At 54.8% G+C, this 22,097-nt stretch overlaps 1 protein-coding gene across 1 annotated transcript in view; it reads right to left on the bottom strand.

The window, feature by feature from the left end:
• Positions 1-2,178: 2,178 nt before the first annotated feature.
• Positions 2,179-22,097, bottom strand: part of Cry2 (cryptochrome circadian regulator 2) — a 31,086-nt gene continuing 11,167 nt past the window's right edge. Inside the window, exons 4-12 of the mRNA XM_003465141.5 lie at positions 21,699-21,883; positions 20,964-21,052; positions 16,013-16,153; positions 14,611-14,922; positions 14,227-14,378; positions 13,927-14,129; positions 13,540-13,632; positions 11,970-12,111; positions 2,179-4,417 (exon numbers count right to left, since the gene is read on the bottom strand). Coding sequence (XP_003465189.1) covers positions 11,972-12,111; positions 13,540-13,632; positions 13,927-14,129; positions 14,227-14,378; positions 14,611-14,922; positions 16,013-16,153; positions 20,964-21,052; positions 21,699-21,883 — 1,315 coding nt within the window. The 3' untranslated portion in view covers positions 2,179-4,417; positions 11,970-11,971. The remainder of the gene's footprint in view (positions 4,418-11,969; positions 12,112-13,539; positions 13,633-13,926; positions 14,130-14,226; positions 14,379-14,610; positions 14,923-16,012; positions 16,154-20,963; positions 21,053-21,698; positions 21,884-22,097) is intronic.

The raw sequence follows: 22,097 nt of genomic DNA, 5'->3' as shown, positions 1-22,097 counted from the left end.
GAGGGAGGCGGGGGCGCGGCGAGGAGGCCGCCGCCGCTGCCGCCGCCGCCGCGGGCTCGGGCTGGGCACCTGCGCAGGCGGGCGCGGCTCGGGGTGGCGCGTGGCTGGGCCCGCGCGAGCGCCCCGCCCGCCCCGCCCGCCCCGCCCGCGCCGCTCTCCGAGGTGCTGAAGGCCCGCCGCGCCGCCCTAGCTCCACCGGGCCGCCCACTTGTGACCCGGATTCCCCCCGCATAGCCCGCACAGCCCCCGGCGCTGCTGTGGCTTGTCCCCGGGTGGACACGCCTGGGATCAGGCAGCTAATGACAAGGCCCTGGCCCCCAAGCCCATCTTTGGCCCCTCACAGCAGACAACATGGGTAGGAAACGAGGGTCACGGAGAAAGGCAGAAAAAGAATGGAGGATGCTGACAGGTTTGGAAGGGGTGTATGACTTCCAAGTGCACAAGCAGTTGGGCCCTGCATTAGTGACGTCACTGCTTCAGGGTCGGTTTTCTCATCTGTGAAATGGGCACAGTGATCCCTCTCGTGGTTGTGGCGAGCAGACATAGAAATGGCGAGGTGAGAGATAGGTGACCCCAGCTCCCATGGACAATGTAGGCCTCACCCCATTCCTGTCTTTTTCCTTGATGATGATCCTCTAAAGGACACTCCCTAATGTGTCCTCAATAAAGATGGCTCGAGACTCCTTTCAGTCCAAGCAGCTGCTAATGCTGAACTGAGTCTTCCTTTCAGCTCTTTAAAACCCCCCCCCCCACCTCCTTCATGGCAGGACTTTCCCAGCATCCTCCTCTTCTCACCTAGCACCTCAACTGCATTTCCTACAGTGCCCTTCATTTGCACCCAGATTCCCCACATCTGGCTTCTCCTTGTTAGGACCTGGGACCTCTTCCCTTGAGCCTGCTAACTTCTTGGAAATCTTTCAATTGTTTTTGTTCCCTCTACAGCTTGGGTTTGACTGTGGTTTTCTCCTGGCCTTTTCTCTCCTGGTTTAGTCTGGCCCTTAGGGCACTGTGTTCCTGGATTAGGTCCTCTCAGGAAAAATGGACTGCCAAGGCCAGCGCTCAGGCTTTGATGGGTCACAGAGCCCCCACCAAATCTGCTTCCTGGCCACCTGAGAGAATGGCAGAGACCCTGCCCTGCATGGGGCAGAAGGGACAGAGTGCATTCCACAGCCTGTGGAGTCCTGTTTGCAAACCCCAACTGCCCACTGGTCACACTGGCCCTTGTCCTATGACGCAGTGCCCAGCAGGAGCTGCAGGCACCTTCACTACAGTAAACAGCACCCCTGCACCAGCCCTGAGACCATACCTAAGCCAAAGGCCTGGGCTGCCTCTGCTTCCTGCCACTGGCACCCGGAGAGGTGGTCGCTCTACCTTTTCTGCTATTTTGGCTCAAGCCCCTTGCATGAGGTGCTCACACTAACCATCTGCGACTGTGGCGCCTGCCTTTTCCTCCCTGGAAGGTACCTTGCTGGTTATCGTGGCTGAGAAACGGAATATTGGCAGGAAAGCAGGTGTGTGTGCGTGCCCAGGACAACCCTTTTTCAGAACCTTTTGCTCCAGAGCAAAGGTATCTTGGCACACAGGGCCATGCCAAAGCTGCACAGAAGCTGGGGGGGAGGCCGGGGGAGGGAGTCCAGGTCTTGCCGGGGAAGCCAGCAGGGGCTTTGGGGCAGAGCCAAGAAAGGAGATGACTTGAGTCCAGCTCCCTTCCCCCACTGTGCAGGGCAGGCTGGTTTTCTTTGGCTGTGCCGGAGTCCCTTCCCCACAGAAAGGCCATGCACACGGCCCTCCAGCCAGATGGCATGAGACACAGCCAACAGTCAGGCCCCTTGTGTGACCGCAACAATCCCAGCCATGTCATCAGAGCCTGAGGCCCACATGCCCTCCTCAGCTTAAGCGCTGCACTGATGTAAAGAATAGGCCGCGGTCTGAGCCCAGGCTTTGGAGGTTTAAGTGCACTGCGAGGCTGGGTCACTGCAGGGTGGCACTCAGGGACCACGTCTGGGGCTAGAGTGCTCTCTCCAGCAGGACCGCATGTGGGCACCTCCTCGCTCCAGGGAGGAGTAAGAGGCTCCTGGCTGCAGCACAACCAAGATCGTTTGACCCAAAGCTTCGTGCAGGCTGAGCCTTACCACGTTATGGTCCCCAGACCTCCCACAGGATAGAAGACAGCACAGCTTTGCACAGACAAGATCAGACATTTATAAAACAAGTGAATATTCACAAACAAACTGTGGGAGAAACACAGCTTCCCAGCAATAGAACATCTCTATAAAGTGCATTTTGCCTGCAACCATCTCTTCCCCATGCTGGTCCTTGGATCAGGGTCTGGGGCACTGCTCTGGGGAAGCCCCCAGGGCCACCTGGGCCAGGAGGGAGGACTGAGTCATCACAGAGCTCCAGGCCACCATGTCCCTTCCTACAGCTCCAGGAACGGACTGCCCCTCTGCACCGGAAGCTTTCCTGGGAATGGGCCAGCCTGCTGGGAATAGCAGAGGGCAGGAGGTCGTGCCAACCTGTACATTAGGGAAGAGAGTCATTGGATAGGCAGGAGGAGGGAATTACCTCACTAGCTGAAGGTGCTGCTAAATAAATACTGAACCGGGCCCTCAGCCTGTGACCTTGCAGGTTCGCCCTGCTCTCCCTCCTCTTTGCGGGGGCCGAGGGAGGGAAAGCCCCACCCAGCTCTCTGGAAACACCACCGCCTATGACATTTCCCCACAGTTACAGGACATTTCTGATGTGGGTGACACACATGACAGTGGGACTGTAGAGGCAGCTCTCGGGCTGAGAAAACCACAGGCCATCTCAGGAAGAAGCCTGTCAGTGTGCTAGACACTGAGGAGACGAGAGCCTGCCCAGGGTTCAGGTCTGAGGACAGAGGACAGTGAGGGTGGGCCGTGGGAGTTCAGAGCTCCACGGCTGGAGAGGTCACAGGGGAGGTAGCGGAAGAGGCCCGGAGGCCAGCTTATTGTTACACGTGAGAATCATAATCCAACAGGAATTCGCCTTTCAGCTTTGCACGTGCACACACACATGCATGCATACACACACGCACACACATTTTGTGGCTCAAGTGCAGGCCATGGGATGGAAGACTTGCTCTAGTCAGCCACACAGTCCTTCTTAGTGCCCCTCTCGCTTCGGGCCTGTGACAGCCTTGGAATGCAGGCCTGGCTGCTTTGGTGCAGGCCCCTGTCTACTGCTTCTGGAAGGGACGATGTGCTGGTTGTGGACACCACGCAGACTTCTGCCAACTCCCTTGGCAGTGCCCATGCCAGTCCCTCTGTCTGAGCTCCCGGGGCCCAGCTACTGGGACAGCTGACATGGCAGCTTGGATGCAGACCAGCCCTGGCAGGCCCTGGAAGCCTACAGAACAATGAGGAGCTGGCTTCCCTGGCTGGCTGTCAGCTGTCCTCACTGAGCACCGTGGGGTGTTGGAGTGTGGCTGCCTGGCCTAGTCTCCCGGTGGAGGGCCCAGCTGGGACCCCATAGCTCCTGTGTAGGCTCTGGTGCTGGTGTTCAGCTTCTGGGAGGGGAACAGTGACAGCCGGGGCTCTGTTCCTCACTTGGGGTCCTGGCCTGAAAGGGCAGACGTGTTGCTTAGGCGATAGCCCCAGTCAGGCATCTGGGTACACTTCGAGCTGAGAGTACAGATTCTTCAGGTCAGTTGCAGCCTCCTCCTCAGCCCCAGATGCTCAAGGAAGCGTCTGGAGGGTCAGTGGCAGAGGAGTCTAAGATAAGGGGCCGGGGATTTAGCTCAGTGGCACAGTGCCTGCTGACAAGTGTGAGGTCATGAGTTCAACTCCCGGTACCCCCACCACCATTAAGAAAAGAAGACAGGGGGCTGGGGATTTAGCTCAGTGGCATAAGTACCTGCCTTGCAAGCAGGCAGTCGTGAGTTCAATCCCTGGTACCGGTAAAAATGAAATGAAAATGAAAAAAGACAGGCCAGGTGACTATATCAAGATGGTGCTCATCAGGATGGAGGAACAGAGCCCTCCATTCCAGCCTGCCCAGCCTCCTGCATTGGATAGTGGGCACTTAGCTGGATTCTGCTGCCTCTAGAATTCTATGCTTCAGACAAGGGCCAGAAATGTGGCCCTTTTGCTCCTCGGTTTAATGAGAAGACAGGGGGTGCCCAGCAGGGTCCTAACACTACATCCTACTCAGACAAAGCCGAGGTCACGGCCATGCCCAATAGCCTTGGTGGGCGGCTCCAGGCACTCCCCCAGCCCAGGCAGCACTCAGGATCATGAAAGTGTAAACATGCATGCACACACACACACACACACACACACACACACACACACGCTTGCTCTGTCTCGGTCGGCCATCAGCTTCTCTGCACGTTGCACTCTGGCCACGCTGGCTGCTTGGACACCCAGGTTTTGCTCATGGAGCGGTGATTCTGCAGCTGGAAGAGAAAAACAAGAGCAAAGGAACATTTAGGAGGCTGCTTGGTTGCTCAGAGACATGAGCTCCTCTGGCTGCTTCCTTGGGGACCTTGAAACTGGAACTGGGAAGCAGTGGCTACAGAGGCCCTGGGGACAGGGCTGGCTGAACACCGCCCCTGCAAAGTGCCAGTGCAGGACAAGCTCTCCCCTGACATCTCCACCCACAGTCAAGGGCAGCAGAGGACACTCTGGCTGCACAACACTCACTTGAAGCCTTGGGTGACACTTCTCAGATATGATAAGAGGGAGCAGCTGCTGGTAAAGATGGAGAATCAGAAAAACAGAGCAGTAACTGAGAAGAGTGAGGCAGGGACTGAGTTTAGAACCAGCAGGCGGGCAGGTTTCCTCATACAGATAAAAGAACCCTGACACAGTGCTGGAGGAACAGGAGAGCGACATGCGATGCCTCACTGGAAAGGTTTCCGACTGCCTGAATCTGGGCAGCGGGAAGACACAGCCTCGTCCTGGACCACAGAGGACAGCGGAGCCCGGCAGTCCTGGGCTGCTGGGTTAAACAGGCCCAGGGTGTCCTAGAGGCCGCAGGGCAGCAGTGTTCCTTGAAGGCCTGCAGACTCGCACGTAACAGTGCTGTGCAGTGTACTGAGCCCGCTGCAGCAGGCGCCACTTGTCTCAACTATCCTCCCTCATGTCTCTGCCCCTGGAGTCCAAGTCCTAACCCCAGTACCCTGGCATGCAACTGCATTTGGAGATAGGGACCTTTTTTTTGATGGTGGTGCTGGGGATTGAATCTAGGGCATTGTGCACTCCAGACAAGTGCTCCAGCACGGAGCTGTTCCCCAGCTATTTTTGTTTTTTATTTTTATTTCATTTATTTATTTTTTTATCGGTACCAGGGATCAAACTCACGACTGTGTGCTTGCAAGGCAGGCACTTATGCCACTGAGCTAAATCCCCAGCAGCTCCCCAGCTATTTTTAAGAAATGATTTTTGAGACAGGGCTGGCTCAGACTTGCAGTCCTCTGGCCTCACCTGCAGCCTCCTGATTATAAGTGAGTGTGAGAGCCTTTAAAGAAGCAATTATGGAAAAATAAGGAGACAAGGTAACCCCTAATCCAATGTGGCTGGTGAGCTTACAGAAGAGGAAATTCAGGCCTAGGAGGATGGAGGGAAAACCACATGTGGTTACAGAGAGAACTTCTCGCCTGGGACTGAGAGAGGGCGTCTTTCGCGGGCCCAGGGGTACCTGGGAAAGGCAGCCCACATAGGCTAGTGCAACTTGCAACCCCATTAACCCTGAAGATGTGGGCCCCGTTTCCACAGGTGAGAAGACTGGACCCAGAGAAGACAAATGACTTGTGTAAGAAGAAAGTGCTCATAAGTGCTACAGCCCCAACAAGCAGCCCAGGGTTTCTAAACCTTGATTTTTAAAGATTCTGTATATAATCTCTATGTTATGATGGCTCTCATTAAGACTTAAGAGGTGTAAAAAGAAAAAATCCAGCTGCATGACAGCACGAAGACTAACAGCTGAGCAACATTAATGGGAGCCAAGATGTTACAGGAAAGGAGAAAATGCTCTTAGTAGTCAAAGACCTCCACAGCCCCCAAATCGGCCTGTCACATGCCACCCTTTAAGGTCACGTGCAAATCTAAAGCAGACCTGTTCTCTGCAAGCTGGGAAACCGATGCAGAAGTAGGAGTGCAAGCTGGGTATAGTGAGGCACGCGCAGGAGCTGAGGCAGCAGGAGCACCCCAACCTGAGGCCAGCCTGGGCTACACAGTGAGACTGTCTCAAAGGGCACACAAAACAAAACAGCAGAAGTGTGCACCTGAACAAGGCAATAGCAAGTGACTTATTCTTTTCTAAATTTCTGTTTTCAAGAGAAACAAAATTTCAAAATAAGATAATAGGAGGGTAACAATGGTTAACACGCTGTGTATTGCTGTCTTTAAATTAGTTTCTCATAGTACAAGATAGAGGCATTTAACTGTCCAAACAGTATTAGCACAACCCTTTCTTTTCAATGAACCGCGAGAGGAAGGGAAAGACAAAAACATATATATATATGTTTCCTTCTTTTCTCTTTTCCCCATCCCAGTTTCTCTTCCCTTCAGAACAGTTTCCTCCCATTTATGTATGGCACATTTTGGATCTTATGTACTCTCTCAGCTTCTCATACGAGGAATGCCTTGTTCTTTAACACAGGTATTATTTTCAACAGTTTTTCTCTCTAGACTTGTGCTGTACCAGCCCAGTCACACTTTTCTCACTATAAACGTAAGTGATAAATGCATCTGTTACCAAGGTGACCGTGTATCTACTGAAACTAGGAGCCTGAGCAGGGAGTCGCAGGTCTCCCTCCCGCCCTGTGCTAAGCCGAAGCGGGGAGAAGCAGTTAGAATCTTCCCGTGCAGGACACCCTCATTCCAGGGCTGGAGGCCAGACCACAGTGCCGGGGCCTGCAGCCAGCACCTCCTTTTTTTGGGTGTTTTCGCTACCTCAGGGCTTAGGGTGGAAGAGAGGTACATGAAGAATCCCTAGGCCAGGGGCTTGTGCTCTAGGGTCTCTGGATACTTTGGGAGCCCTAGCACAGGTGGAGGGGCAATCCATGAAGATACTTTAAGATTCAATTTTTCTGATACATAGACAACACATACTTATGGGCACCATGCAATGCTCCCAGCAGCTCAAACATAGATTTCTTTAAACATAATTTTTTCTTTTTTTTTTGTCTTTTTGAGACAGGGTCTCACTATGAAGTTCAGGCTGGCCTTGAGCTCACTTTGTAGCCCCAGGCTGGTCTCGAACTCCCAAGGATCCCCTGTCTCAGCCTTCCGAGTGCTGGATTACAGTCGTGAGCCACCACGCCCGGCTCTTTAAACATAATTAATTTATTCGTTCATTGATTCACTCATGGCAGGGCTGAGGAGGAAGTGGGGGCCTGCAGCATGGGCAGGGAGTGCTCCACCCTGAGCCCCACCCTGCCGCTCAGCATCGCCTACTTTCTGAGCCAGTACTCCGCTGCTACCTCTGGCACTGGCCGCACAGCAGTGCATGGGAGCAGCTCTGCGTTGCCATCCTCTACCCGCCAGCCAGCCCCTCTCTGTGTCACCCTCTTCTCCAGCTTCCCAGCCTCTGCTCACCACTGCTCTGCTTGCCAGTTCATGCAATCAAGTTTTTCTAAAACACTCCAGCCTGTCACGGTGGCGCATGTCTGTAAACTCAGCACTCAGAAGGCTGAGGCAGGAGGACTGCTGTAAGACTGGGGCCAGCTGGGTTATATAGTGAGTTCAAGCCCAGTCTGAACTATAGTGAGACCTTGTTCTCCAAACAGAACAAAAAAATACACATGAGTGAGACCATTTGGTACTGTCTTTCTGGGCCTGGCTCAGTTCACTGAATATAACGATCTCCAGTTGCATCATCCCTGCTCCAAGTGATAGGATTTCACTCTTTTTTTGGCTAAGTAGCATTCCACTGTGCATAGGGATCATGGGCACAGTTTTTGATGCACACGGGGAGAGGCTGCCTCCAAGGGTGAAGGAGCCTCCACTTGGAAGAGAAATGCAATGATAACAGAGACCCATGCTCACTGAGGGGTGAGTCAGTTTTGGGCAGGCTCAGATAACTTCCGGTCACCCAAGCCCCTTGATGATGAGCTCAAAGCTACCACTCAGAACGCCAGCACATAGGAGAACCAGCTTGTCCTGGCTGGGGAGCAAGCGCAGTGAGCTACTCCAGCTGCACGGTCAGCAGATAACTGCGCTCCCTTCTCCGGCTCAGGCGCATGTCTGCAGAGGAGGGGCCTGGCGAACCAAAGGAGGCCTCGCAGGAAAATGATAACGCGGCACGACAGGAAAGGGAACAACAGGCAGGGGAGAAGCACTGAGGGGAAAATCAACTCGGAGAGCAAGCGCTGCAAAATCACTCACTTGGTTTGTCCACCTTGTTTACTGTCATGTGTATCAGGGACATGGAAGCAGCTGGAACAGAAAGGATGCTAATGACGTCCCCCTCCGGCCTCCTAGGGACCCATGCCCTCCTGGCCTTATCGATTAGATGCTGCCAGGAAACCCCAATCTGTCAGATCCTCTTGCCCGTGATCCCATTCCTGAGGGACAGGTGCATATGTAGGCCCGAGAGAGGGCAGGGATGTCAGAGTCAAGCTGCGCCTACGGGGGCACTTTCCCTGTCCAGCATGCCCTGAGCCTTCCTGCACCCCAGCCTCATGTATGAAGTGGAGGGGCCCCAGCCAGGGAGCGGCCACTTATTAAGTGCAGGGAATGTGAGACACTGGTGTGAATGCCAGGCTGCCTCCACGTCCATTTTACAGACGCCCATGCCTGCCCCATGAGGAGAGAGCACACAACTGAACAGGTGTCAAGCGACAGTGAAGACAGTCCCTGAGCCAGCTTTCACTCCACAAAGCCCCAGGCTTAAGCTGGGAGCCAAGGATCACGTTTTGTCTGCAGCAGTCGAGCTCAGGAGCTCTCGGGGCACCTGTGTGGGGCGGGGGGGGAGGGGGCAGTGCGGGGCGCGCCACTCCCCGGTGCCGAGATAACTGTACCAGCGAGAGCCTGTGCACAGCGCCAGCCTAATGGCATCCTGAGCAGTCAGCAGCTCGGGGATTACAGGAAGAGCCGAAATGAGAGCTACCTATTTGGAAGTTGGCTTGTTTTTGCAGTTTAGTGAACACTGCAAAATAAAACTAGAGGCAGAACGTTCAGCTGGTGGAGGTGAGCATAAACCGACTGATACCAGACATGCTTTCCACAGCAGCAGCTGAAACTGTAAATGACAGCCCATCTGTGCACCGCCACAGCGGGAGGCATGGCAGCTACCAGAGCACCGGAGCTAAAGCCCGTGAACGGCCCTGGGGGAGCCCTCGGGCAGGGTAGGGGACGATCACACGCACCTCACACCTACGGCATCTCACCAAGGCCACCTGTCCAGCCCGACCCGCGGGGCTAAGCATGACCAGAGGGTGAGGGGACAGTCTCCCCCTCAATGCAACTCTGTGCCAACCTGGGCCCAGCAGCTTCCACTCTGGTCAGACAGCAGCGACAGTCAAAGGCACTGAGAGGCCTGTGCAAGTGACACCTGCCCCGTCTGTGCAGTGCATTACGCAGGCTCTGCACATGTGGTCTGGGTGGTCTCCCTTTAACATGGACATGCGGCGAGCAGGGCAGGGGACAGCGGCTGGCAGTCAGTGACATTCTGTTCCTGCCCTGCGCTCTGACCTCCCAGCCCTGCTCTCGTCCTAGGCAGCCTCCCCTGAGCCACTGATTAGGGACACAGGAAAGTGACTAGCAGTCCCTAAGGTCCCAGCAGGCTAACACACAGTCTCCTGGACTACCAGGCAAGAGACCAGCATGCCCACTGCACCCCAAGTGGTCACTTGGTATCACCATCTCACCTCTCAACCGGCTCACTTGCCCGCCCATCCTTCTGTGAGGCCCAGCCGGCGCTCAGCTTCCTGATGCCAGTCTCACCAGCTCTGTCCCGCATGGCTTCTCTGTGCCCAGCGAGTTCCCCATGGGCCCAACCGCCTGATCACTCCCTCCGGGCCTCTGGTTAGGTGAGAAAGATACACACCTACTGGTGTTACTCAAATGGCTGCTTTTGTGTTACAGGCTGAGTATTCCCTTGTCTGAAATACTAGGGACCAAAATTGTTTTAGATGTTGGAATTTTATGAATTTTGGGATATTTGCATAAATATTATTGGTCAAGCATCCCACATCGGAAAATCCAAAATATCTTTTTTTCTTTGTGGTACTGGAGACTAAACCTAGGAACTCTGTTCAGAGCTACATTCCCAGCCTTTTTCTATTGTTTCTGTTTTGAGACAGGTCTTGCTCAGGCTGGGCTTGAACCTGTGATACTTCTGCCTCGGCTTCCCAAAGTACTGGAATTAGAGGCATGAACCACACACTGAGCTCAAAGAATTTTGGATTTCAGAGCACATCGGGGCTTTGGCTTAGGGACGGTCCACTTGCACTAGAGGCTCTCACAGTCCTGACAGGTAAATCCAATCATTTAACCCTCGCTACCACAACCTCACTATAGATAAGGGAACACTCTCACAGTGGCTAAGTAGTTCGCACAAATTCATGTAAGCCTTAACTTATTTTTTGTCCAAAATGCCTCCCTGGCTGCCTGAGTCCAGCTCATTTTTCAGGTCCCAGCACCCACTTGCATGCCGAGTCTTCAGATGACGGCAGCCCATCAGCAGCTCTCCTGGATCTCCTGAAGAGGCCGCACCTGTCTAAGAGTCACAGGCTGTCTGCCTCCATTTTTCTAAGCAGATCGTCACGTCTGCTTAGAAAATCCCGTCACACCACATTGCACATGTTTTGGGCTTTCACTTCCTCACACATCTGCTGGCAACAATTTCATGCTGTACTGGACACTACCATCTTTATGAGCAACTTTACCCAAACACTTATCCTCTCTATTCTTTGAACTTGCTTTGAAACCAGAGCACTAGCTTGCAAGTTGCTGACTTGCAATACAGAATGAATTCTGCTTAGGCTCACTGGGATGAGAGATAACTGGGAGAACCAGTGACCGGGCACTGGTCCTCCCAGAAGTAAGACAGACAGTCTGCTTATCAGCAGTGTCTTGACAGGGCCCAGGGCCCAGAAAGGCAAGGCCAGGCGTGGTGGTGCACGACTGTAATCCTACCACTTGGGGAGATTGAAGCAGGAGGATCCCTGCAAGTTCGAGACCAGCCTGGGCTACAAAGACCAACCTGAAGTACACAGTGAAACCCTGTCTCAAAAAGACAAAAGACAAAAAACAAGAGCAGAAACAAACCGAAAGGCAGCCTGGACCATCACCAACTGCTCACTGTCTCCCTGAGCACACCAACCAGTGGCCAGGTGTGGCCAGAAGTGAGTGTGATCTGGAAAGAACAACCAAACAGCTCCACAGAGAAGCCTCCACTCCACTGGTTCAGAACTGGCACGTAGGGAACAGCCTGGCAGGGTGACTCAGAGAGGACAGCAATTCATCATTCCCCAGAAAAGTGTAAACTGCCTTTCCTGCTTTGGGGGCAGGGGAGACGTTTTACATGACATTCAGGAGGTTTCCAAAAAAGATGTGCGCTGACACAGATGAGCAGTGTGGAGGTGTGGCTGGGAAGGCAAGGGCGACAGTGGGGCCCCTGTCTTCAGTGGGTGGCTCGGCTGCACAGCGGTCCCTTCCTCCAAAGGTCCACGCTGCCCCCCGCTGGCCACCCGCGCAACACAGCAGGTTGGGGCAGCTTCATGCCCCATCTCCTTTCTTTTTGTAGATCTGCGTCACTTTAACAGGTAGAAAATACCCAAAATATTGTTTGTTTCTTCCTTTGCTAGCAAATATAACTAAGGGCTTCAACTTTTAAACGACCTTTCAAATTTCAGAAGGCATAAAAGTCAGGATGGTGGAAATTTTGAGCTGAAATGCTAAACATCGTGCAGTCCCGTGCCAGATCTGTGTCTGGCTGTGGTTTCCACCCTGCACCCCGCTCCCTCCTGCCCTGCCACCTCATGTCCTGCTGCCACTCACTCTCAGGCGTCCTTGCTCGGTGGCTCAGGGGTGGGCAGCTCTGCCACCCTGGCCCGTTTGCTGAGCTCTTCCCCAGGTGGCTCCTCAGCAGCTTCCAGCTTGCGTTTGGGGGATGCTGGGCCACCGGGCAGTGGCCTGGGACCTGCAGGGAAGCACGTTAAGGGGTCGGAGGTGGCACACATGGCCATGATGGCCCGCCCACTGTTGTGCAGCCCTGCTCTTCTGGCCCAGGTCACCTGCAGCCCTGCCATCCCTCTCTCTACCCCTGCAACCTTCTGCCTGGGACTGGCTCCCACCTCCTCCTCTGTGTTCCCACCCCGAAGACCTTGCCCTGCTGCCACAGACCTGCCACTCTACAGTCATATCCTGAGGCCTGCTTTTCTTCTGCATGTCCACATAATGGGGAATGAAGGTGTACTTAGATCGCTGATTGAGGGTGTGCTTAGCTCTGCCCGCCTTGGAAACCAACTTCCCCAAGTGCTTTGGGCCAGGCAGGCCTAGGATTCGGCCTGGCTTTCCTGCAGAATTGACTTTGCCCTGAGGTACTGAGGGCCGGCCAGGCCCATTGGCAGTGGGGTCTACTGGGCCCCCAAGCCTGAGACTGCTGGGCCCGTCCACCGTCCTTGCTCTGAAGGTGAGCTTTCCCCTGAGCAAGCCCACAGTGGCCTACAGAGTGGCAATGAGCAGGTCACACCCTCAGAGCCACCTGGCAGGCAGACTAGAAAGAGCTTCAGACTCCATTCGAGTTTCTCATTACTGTGCTGATCATCCCAGAGCTGCAGAGAGCTTCACGGTGCAGTGCACCTGTTTTTCACTGCCTCTGCCTCCCGCCTGGACACTGCAGCCACCGCCTTCCCACCTTCTTGTCCCCAAGCCTGCCCCACACCACCTACTCCCCACAGTAACGGGGGCTGGGGAAACTCTGTGGGGCTGTAGTGCATGTCAGTGCTCACAAGACCACTGACACGGAGCCTCAGGAGCTGGGCCTGACTTCTCATACTGACACTGCTACATGGCCAACCCGGCCCCTTTCCTGACCAGTGGATGGGATCTGCTCATTGCTGTTTCTGAGTTGTTGTTTTTTTTTTTTTCCCTGTAAATACTTCTGCCTAGAACGTTCTTTTTGCAGTTCTGGGAAAGCCTGGCTCCTGCTTATTATGTAGGGAATAAGCCATTGTTCCAAGAGGTGTTCCCTGAAAGCTCTACTCTAGAATGACCCAAAGGAGCCAGCTATGTGGCCCATGCCTATAATCCTAGCACTTGGGAGGCTGTGGTAGGAGACTGCCACAAGTCCAAGGCCAGCCTGGGATACACAGTGAGACAAGACAAAACAAAACAAGTCCCAAAGGAAGCCCCCTTGCCCGCCCTCTCTACCTAGCTCCTCACTTTTACTGTCCCAAGCACCTGTTACCTGAATTGGGCTTTTTGCTTCCCTTCCCACCTGTCTACCTGGCAAATATAAGCTTCATCAGGCGAGTGCTCATTTTGGCTTCAGCCTGGTGTGATGGAGGTAAAGCCTCCCAGGCTGTGGGAGGCCACAGGAGGCCACAGGCCGGGTGCTGCCACTCACCTGTGCTGGTGCTGCTTCCAGCCTGGCTCAAGCTGGGTTCTGCCACCGGGTGGCTGAGATCTTCCACACAGGAGGGGACAGATGCCAACAGACCTGCGGGAGAGGAAGAAGTAGTCATTTCCCCAGGAGCTGCAGAGTACGAGAAACAGGGAGGGAAAGGACCACGACAGCAAGGTTGAGTCTCCTCCTCTGCCCCTAGATACTCAAGGATGGTCCAGGCCAGTCCAGCCCGCAAACTCCTGTCCCAGGAAGTCAGGTCAACTTCACAGCCAGGCAGAGGGTACTCAGCCCCTCAGCAGACACCTCAAGACCCCCGTCTACCCTCTGGGCCTGCAGGTGCTGTTCGGCCCTCAGGGTGCTAGTAGCCGGAGTGCCGCAGCTCCTTACAGAGTCCCCGGTAGCGTGAGAGCTGCTGGTAAATCTGCTTCATGCGCTCGATGTTGAGCCGGCTGGTCTCGGCATGGTTGACGATGGGCCGTGGGTAGTCCACCCCGATGATGCACTTGGCTGCCTTCTGAATGGACTCTGGGGCGTTCCAGGGCTCATAGATGTACCGGGAGGGGAACCCTTTTAATTTTGGCAGGTATCGCCTAAAACACACACAGGACAATCTGTCAGTGCGCCAGCCCTGCAGCCTAGGAGGAGGCCGCCGCGGGCAGAAGTCAGACAGCCCGGCCTGCACCCTACCTGATGTAGTCCCCGCTGGGGTCCGTGCGGCGGCCGAAGCCGACCGGGCAGTAGCAGTGGAAGAACTGCTGGAAGAAAGCGCTGCAGGACAGCCACATCCAGCTGCCCGCGTTCACGCTGAAGTCCGCATCCAGCAGCAGCTCGTCAAATACCTAGACGGGGAGGGGCCCAATCAGCCTCCTGGGGACCCCTGCCACAGGTCCTCCCAGGTCGCCAGAGCACCCCAAGGAGCCAGGGCCTTCTGCCAAGGGCAGGCCACAGAGAGTTTTGAGAGGGTCTCCGGCACCCAGGGATCCCGTCCCATCCCCGGCCCGGTAGGGGCGGGTCGCCCTTGCTGGGCCCGAGCGGGAAGGACAGGCCAGCTGTTGCTGAGAGAGCACTCACCCGGACCCCGCTCTCCCAGCTGACCCAGAGGTCCCCGCGGGTGAGGAAGCAGGCCACTGCGTGCCGGGCCAGATGGTGGATCCAGCCCTCCTGCCTCAGTTGGGTCATGATGGCGTCAATCCAAGGGAAGCCTGTCTTGCCCTCGGCCCACTTGGCCAGGGCCTCGGGGTTGCGGTCCCAGGGGATCTGGATGCAGATGGGGTTCCCCTCCATGCGGTCAAACCTGGGGTTGTTGGTGGCCGCTGTGTAGAAGAACTCTCGCCACAGGAGTTGCCCAAACAGGGAGAGGGGGGGTGTGCTGTTCCGCTTCACCTGGGGGGGGCAACGCAGCTGTGAAGGCCCGCGAGCTCTTTGCTCTTTGCCCCATGTCACTCAGCTCATCCGAGCCTTCACCCCACCCCACCTCGAGACCAGGAGAGGGACAGTGCCTGCCCTAGAACAAGAGCTATCAGGTGCCTACAAACTCAGCACCCAGGTCCTGCCTGCCAGGCCACTGCTCTGAGCATAAGCAACGGCTACCAGGGGTGCCAGGGAAAGGGACGCTGTCCCTGGAATCCACCACAGGCCCAAACTCCATCAAACTGCTCATGATCCTTGTCCTTGCTCCCCAGTTGGCTCCACTTTCTTTTTTCTTTCTTTCTTTTTTTTTTTTGTCTTTTTCCTTTTTTATCGGTACCAGGGATCAAACCCACGACTGCCTGTTTGCAAGGCAGGCGTTTATGCTGTTGAGCTAAATCCCCAGGCCCTTGGCTCCACTTTCTAGAAAGTCCAGGGGAGTTTTTATCTTGGCATGCACAAAAAACTGCTTAGTCGAGATGTAGCTAAATAAGTGATATAAAATACTCTGCAACTGGGACAATGAGGGAATCAAGAGATCGATCCTCCACACAGGTAACGAGTCCCCACAGTCACAAGACTCCCTGCCAAGCCCGCAAAGCTTCCCCATGCCACAAAGCCCTGCTTTGGCCAAGATGGAGAAATGACATTAAAAGATGCAGGCACCTGAGGAATGGAAAGGCTGGGCATGCTATCTTCTCTTCTGGATGGCTCACCACAGGGCCATCCGCCTCTTGTCCCTGGGCATGGCCAGCACACGGCCCCTCTGGCCACTCCCTTGCTTTCTGCTTGGGGCTGGCTCCAACCTCCCCTTCTGTGTCCCCACCCTGAGGACCTTGCTGTCAACATATCTGCTGCCTGTGTGTTCACACAGCAGGGAAATGAGGGTGTACTTAAATCAGTGATCTGTGGTATGCCTGGCTCTGCCCTCTCTTGGAAACTGATTCTTCCCCAACTCCGCTGGACCAGGCAGGCCTAGGGAAAGGCCTTCTGCTGGGTGACTGAGGGCCCAGTGCGCCTGGCCCACCTGGCCAGAAATGGGAGGGCATGTGGCCCTCTAGCTCACCTTTTTATACAGGTCCCACAGGCGGTAGTAGAAGAGCCGGCAGGAGAGACAGCCGAAGCGCAGGTAGGGGCTGAGGCCTGTGGGGCTGGCCAGCAGGGAGTTGGCGTTCATCCGGGGTCTCTCATAGTTGGCAACCCAGGCCTGCAGGAGAGGGAGAAGATGACCAAAGGAAAGGCCTGAGGCTCCTGGGGGCTAAGGCTTTGGCCAAGGGGCAGCAAACCCCAGGGTCAGGACTTGAACACTGAGACTACCGCTGCTTCATGCTTTGAGCTGATATGGAACCACTAGGTGGACTCGGGGCCCGCGCTCTGGCTTGAGAATCTACTTCATCTGTGGTCTGAGGCCAGGTGTAGTGGTGCGCTCTGGGAGGCTGAGGCAGACAGGACTGCAAGTTCTAACCTAACCCAGGCAATTTAGCAAGACTGCCTCAAGACATTAAAATAAAAAATAAAAAGGGCTGGGCATGAAGCCCAGTGAGAAGAACAGGGCTCAATCCCTAGTACCACCCACTCGCCCCTCAAAAGAAAAGAAATTAGGGCCTGGAGATTTAGCTCAGCAGCATAAGCCCCTGCCTTGCAAGCAAGCAGTTGTGAGTTCGAACCCCAGTACCGATAAAAAGGAAAAAGACCAAAAAAAAAAAAAAAAAAAAAAAAGAAATTGGTTCATGGGAATGAGTTACTCAGTCCCTCAGCTACTTATCTATTAAATAAGGACAAAATTTCCCACCTCGGGGGATTAAATGAGATATGAAAGAATTCTGGAGGCACTGAACAAGCTGTAATTATCTAGAAGGAAGAGACAGCCTCCTGCTTTACAGGATAGAAGCGCTCCTCGCTCTGCTCCTGCTCCGAACGAGGCTGCCGCGGCTGCTCCTCGTTCAAGAAGCAATTTCTCATCATTGTTCGGCCGTGGCCGGGGAAGCAGGGCACTCCCGAGCCATTGCTGGGGACAGACAGAGTCATTTATTCTGGGGCCCTTGGCCAGCTAATGTCACTGATCCTGTTTTCCCATCAGTTGCCCCGCGTTGCGCTCTGCTTTCCTGCCTCGGGTCCCAGGCGCTCTCATCGCCCTCCGCAGCTCCCTGGCTGGGGAAAGGAAGCTCAGGGCTCCCTGGCTCTCCCTGTCGAGGGTGGGCTGCTGACCTGGATTCCAGCCTCTTCCCCCTTCTCACCTCCTGACACCCTGCACACCTTTCACACTCCCAGGCTCCCCTCCACGCTCCCCAGACGCCACCCTTCCCTCTGCTGCGGGCGGGCACAGAGACAGTAGGTGGGGACAGCTGAATCTGCAGCCTCTCCTGCTTCTCCTCCTCCTCCCTCTTCTTCCTCTCACTTGCCCACTGGCCCTCCTTCTCCATAGCTCCCCTCCCAGAACGGTGGAAAGGGGATCTAATTGTTCCTTTTTGCAAACCAAACTAAATGAAACCAAGAACAAAGGACTGCCTGCCGGTATGTGGGCCTCCTTTCCTCCTTCACAGATGCGCCCTCCATCCCCTCCTCCTCCACTTCCTAGCCCCTGGCTCCGGCCTTTGCCAGCTGCTATGTGTTGGTGCTGCCTGGCAGCCCTCATATGTTTCTGTCCTTGCATGTTTGGCTCTCCCAGCAGCACTGCACCGCCTGCCCAGGTCTCGTTTCCTCCGTTCCTTGGCCCTCAGCGATTCCACACTCCCCTGGCTGTCTCCTAGCTGCTGGCTGTTCTGAGCCTTTCATAGCTCAGCTTCCTCTTCCCAACTTTCTTTTTTTTTTTTTTTTTTTTTTTGAGACAGGGTCTCGCTGTGTAGTTCAGATTGGCCTGGCACTCACGACATAATGTAGGCTAGCCTCAACTGGTGGAGATCCTGCTGCCTCAGCCTCCCAAGTGCTGGGATTACAGGTGTGTGCCACCAGAGGCTCTAGCACATTCTCCAGTGTGATCATCGTGGTCCAAGCTAAGCCTGCATGTAGATAATGTGACAGCCCTTGACTGGCCCCCCTGCGTTTAGGCCCCTTCTTCCATGTTCCAGCTGGGACCAAAGTGATCCTGTTGCTCTTAGCACAGAGGCCCAAATCTGGAAACAGCTCACTTAGCTCAGAAAAACCCACTCTCAGCTCTGCCTCTCGCAGCAGCTCCCTCTGCACCCCGCTCTGCTCTGTGCGCCCTGCAGCTGGAGCCTGTCCCGTCCCCCCCCCCCCACCTGGTTTGCTGCGGCTTCCTTCTGGTCCCCACAGAGGCAAAGGCACAGACACTGGGTGTCTGTCAGCACAGCTAGGCTACCCCAACGCCCAACCTCAAATCGTTTCTATCTTTTTATTTTAAATGAAACACAGACAGAAATCCACCCCAACATGAGGCTTAATGAGTTCTTTCAAGGCCAACACCCATGCAACCACCACTAAAGTTCAAGAAATAGGACTTTGCCCAACATTCCAGAACCATCGCCTGCTTCCCTGATCAGTGACTCCCTGGACTTTTACAATGGCTTCTAGACCCACCTGAAATGTTTACATGCAGCCCTATATGCTACACTTTAGTACTGGTATTGAAACAACTTAAAGGTTAAATTTATTTTAATTGTTTAAATGGAGACTGTCCCGAGGGCCTCATGGGCTCACAGGGCTTCTCGAAGGTGCTGGACCAGGGGGCTAAAGCTGACTTGCTGGTGGAGGTGGGGTCCCTGGGGTCTCTTCCTCTCTTCTCCTCCTCTGTCTGCTTCCTGGTGCTACGGCATGAGCGGCTCTTCTCCGTAGGCCCCTCTGCCGAGCTGCCCAAATAAACCTCTCCTCTAAGCCTCTCCTCTAAGTTTGGTGCTATGTCACAGTGACCTGTCTTCTCCTTTGTATTTTTCTGTGGAAAAACCCAGACCAGTGAACTGGAGGAGGTTCCCAGGCTGGACATGCTGACTGGACATTCACGGTGCAGGTCAGTGAGTCCCTCTGTCCTGTGCTGGCCTGCACATAGGTAGTTCATAGCAGAGGCTGGACTGGACGTGGGCCTGACCCTTTGGGAAGCCAACTGGGCACACACAGCCCGCATGTCTCTGTCTGTGATGCCGGTGGTCATTAATGCATAGTGTGCCACCCCTGGGGGCTGCAGTATATAATCCGAAGAGCTTCACGGCAAGGTGCTTGGCCTCATCTACTGTGTGTGACCCAGAGGTAAGGATCCTACAGTTGCCCGCTCCCCCCTGCCCTTTTTGGTAAGAGCGTCTATTTTCCTAAGAAGAACCAACCTGCCTCAGTTGCACTAAGGCCACCCCCAACGTGCCAGGGAAGCAACCGATCCCAGCCACACTGACGAGTCAGGGAAAGTCATACGCCCAGGCCAGGCCAATGGAAACACTACTTGGTGCTTTTCCTGAAGCTTGTGGGAAAGAGGTATGCATCTTCCTCTGGTGTTGCCAGACAGATGAATGACAAGCTTGTGGCCATCTTTGCCACTGCTCAAGGAAAGTCTGTCTGAGAAGGGACTAAGACAGAGGAAAGCGGAGCCGAGAGATGCAGGTGCCTTCCGACAACATTCTTTGGACTCCTGGCCCAGCTACACCTGAAAGCTTCCCTTTAGACCCCAGGTTGTGTGTGTTAAAAAGCTCCCTTTCTCAAAAGCCAGCTGCAGACAAGAACTGACTGCTATGATCCTCTTGCTCCTTTCCTAACCCCAAGGGCATCTATCAGCCACGTTTAACGTCACCATCTCCAGTAGACTCTGGAGATGGATTCCACTCCTGTCACGTTTGGCAGTCTTTGGAGCAGCCAGGATATCCTGGTGTGAGCAGCTGCTCACAGCAGACCTGGAGACTGAAATAGTTAAAACAAACCTAGGCAGGTTCAGCTGTCATCCACCTAGCACCTCTGTTCTCCCGGTGTGCAGGACACAGTATCTCCTCCAGCCACTCCTGGGCCAGAACGGGTCCATGACTTAAGGCCCCATGACAGAAGAGGCTCTCCAGGTGTATGGGCACAATTAACTCCTGACTTGGTGATCTGAGGGGAGTCCTCTATAAAATGCCTTTAAGGTGACAAAAACTACAACCCATGAGGACACAGATCAGCTCTTTTCATTTTTAACCTTTTACTCCGCCATTCCATTTGTCATCTCCACCCTCTGCCCCTCTGCCCCAACTTGTGTTTCCAAACCGAGCCCAGGAATTGCAGGGGAAAGCTCTTGACAAGGGAAAGCTGGGCCTCTCACGGCCCTTGGACTCATGTTTCCAGCCTGGGGGGGCCGCTTCCAGCTCTGCTGTCCTCTGGCTGCCAGGCCAATGCTTTGCCCTCCCAGCAGCAACAGAAGAAACTGTGACTCTAGCGCCAGCTTTTGGGGCAGGGCACTAACAACCAACAGCTCGAGGTCAGCTGCCCCCAGTCACAGGCTGGGAGGCGCCTCCAGGCCAGCACCTCTTTCCTTCTCACACCAAGAGAAGGGGAAATCTGCTCTTTGGGTCCAAGCAAATGGAAGCCAAAGCCCTGGAGGGGACCCAGCAGAAGGTGGGGGGCCCATCAACACAGCATAATTAATTTACAGACTTCTGTGAACAGATACCCTTAGTACGGTGAGTCCACCTACAGATACTGTATAAGGAAGGCAGTCTGGTGGCAGCTTTCCACCCAACAGGCCAGTGCTGCACCCTCCACTTAACAACTATGTGACCTCAGGCTAGTCATTCCACCTTGCTGAGCTTCACTTCCCTAACCTACAAAATGAGGTACCTAACACCTACCTGGCAGGGTTACTGGAACGATTAAAGGCAATAATGCAAGCAGGTGTTTAACCCAGAAATGCACCTCCCCGTGACCAGCAGGAGGGCAGGCCTCTACATGGTAGCTGCTTTTGCTCCTGCTGCTGTGGCTGCTATTTTTACCACTGGGAGGAGTTTTTCACCTTCCAACCAGCTGGCGCTAAGAGGCACCACGGGACACAGCCTGCACCGTACCCCCTGCTGCACAGGCACCAGCGCCTGCAGTTCTAAGGCTCATACCTTCCGTTCCAAGTGCTTATCCAGACGGGCCAGGGCTTCTGTCTCCCCTCCTTGCCAGACAGCAGGGCCAAGTCCTTCAGTGGGGAACCCTATAAGAGGAGGAGCCAGTCATGGGCCTGGAGGTCAGGCCACTTCAGCTCCCTCATAGTGCAGACACACTGACCTTCTCCTTACACTCTGTGAGAATGGAACCACAGTTCCTGTTCTTGGTGCTACTGAAACCAACAGATTTTCTAGGTCATCTCTGTTCTCTCCTAGCTGTCACTATTTTCTCCTGTTTCCCTTGCCCTCCCTCTCCCAGGCCCTCATTATTCCGTGCAGGTGGGAACAATCCAGGACTTCTTGCCCTTTCGGATGAGCAGGCAGTGAGTGTGGTTCCCAGGTCAGAAATGTTAACTCTGTTCAGATCCAGAGACGGCGGGGGATGGGGGACAGAGTCAGTATGCAGAGACAGTGCTGGTCACCCTGTACTGAGAAGCCACTGGTGCCCGATCAGAGAGCACCTGTACAGTCTGAGGGGAGAACACCAAAGTGGCAGGAGCCAAAACAGAAGACTGCACGAGTACGCACAGCAGTAAGACTGGAAAGATACATTCCAAAACTAACGTGGTTATGGGGGTGAGGTGGGAGGACGGGGGTTATTTCCACTCTGTCGCTCTGTAGTTTTCAAACCTATAACATGCACTAATTTGACAGAGAAGGAAACCCGAATAGGGCTTGGGAAGGCGCACGCACCCAGCTCCTCCAGGGAGGGCACGCCGTAGGTGTCGTCGTGGTTCTCCTGGATCTCCGCTCGGCAGCTCTCCATCTGCTGGCTGCTCACCGCGCCCACGGGCTTCTTGGGCAGCTCCATGCGGCTGATGATGGCCTGAAAGCGCTTGTAAGTAAGAGGCGGCTTCTGCCCGTTCAGCTCGATGATCCTGGGGACCCAAAGCACACCTGGCATCACTCCCAAGGCCCTTTGTTCTGAGTCCCTGCCCACCCAAAAGAGCCCCAACTCTGCTCTGAAGGCTTTGGGGGTAGCTCTCCTCGTCCGTTCATAGGTCCCATCCAAGTGGGGAAGAGGGGGATGGGGGCTGCATCTCCACTTTACCAAGGAGGAAAATGAAGCCCAAGGAGCTGGAGCAGGGGCCT

Source organism: Cavia porcellus, unplaced genomic scaffold (genome assembly GCF_034190915.1).
Source record: "Cavia porcellus strain 051 isolate PalLab524CR breed Dunkin Hartley unplaced genomic scaffold, mCavPor4.1 scaffold_17, whole genome shotgun sequence".
In the NCBI taxonomy this organism is placed as follows: domain Eukaryota; kingdom Metazoa; phylum Chordata; class Mammalia; order Rodentia; family Caviidae; genus Cavia; species Cavia porcellus.
This window is presented reverse-complemented; position numbering and strand designations above follow the sequence as displayed.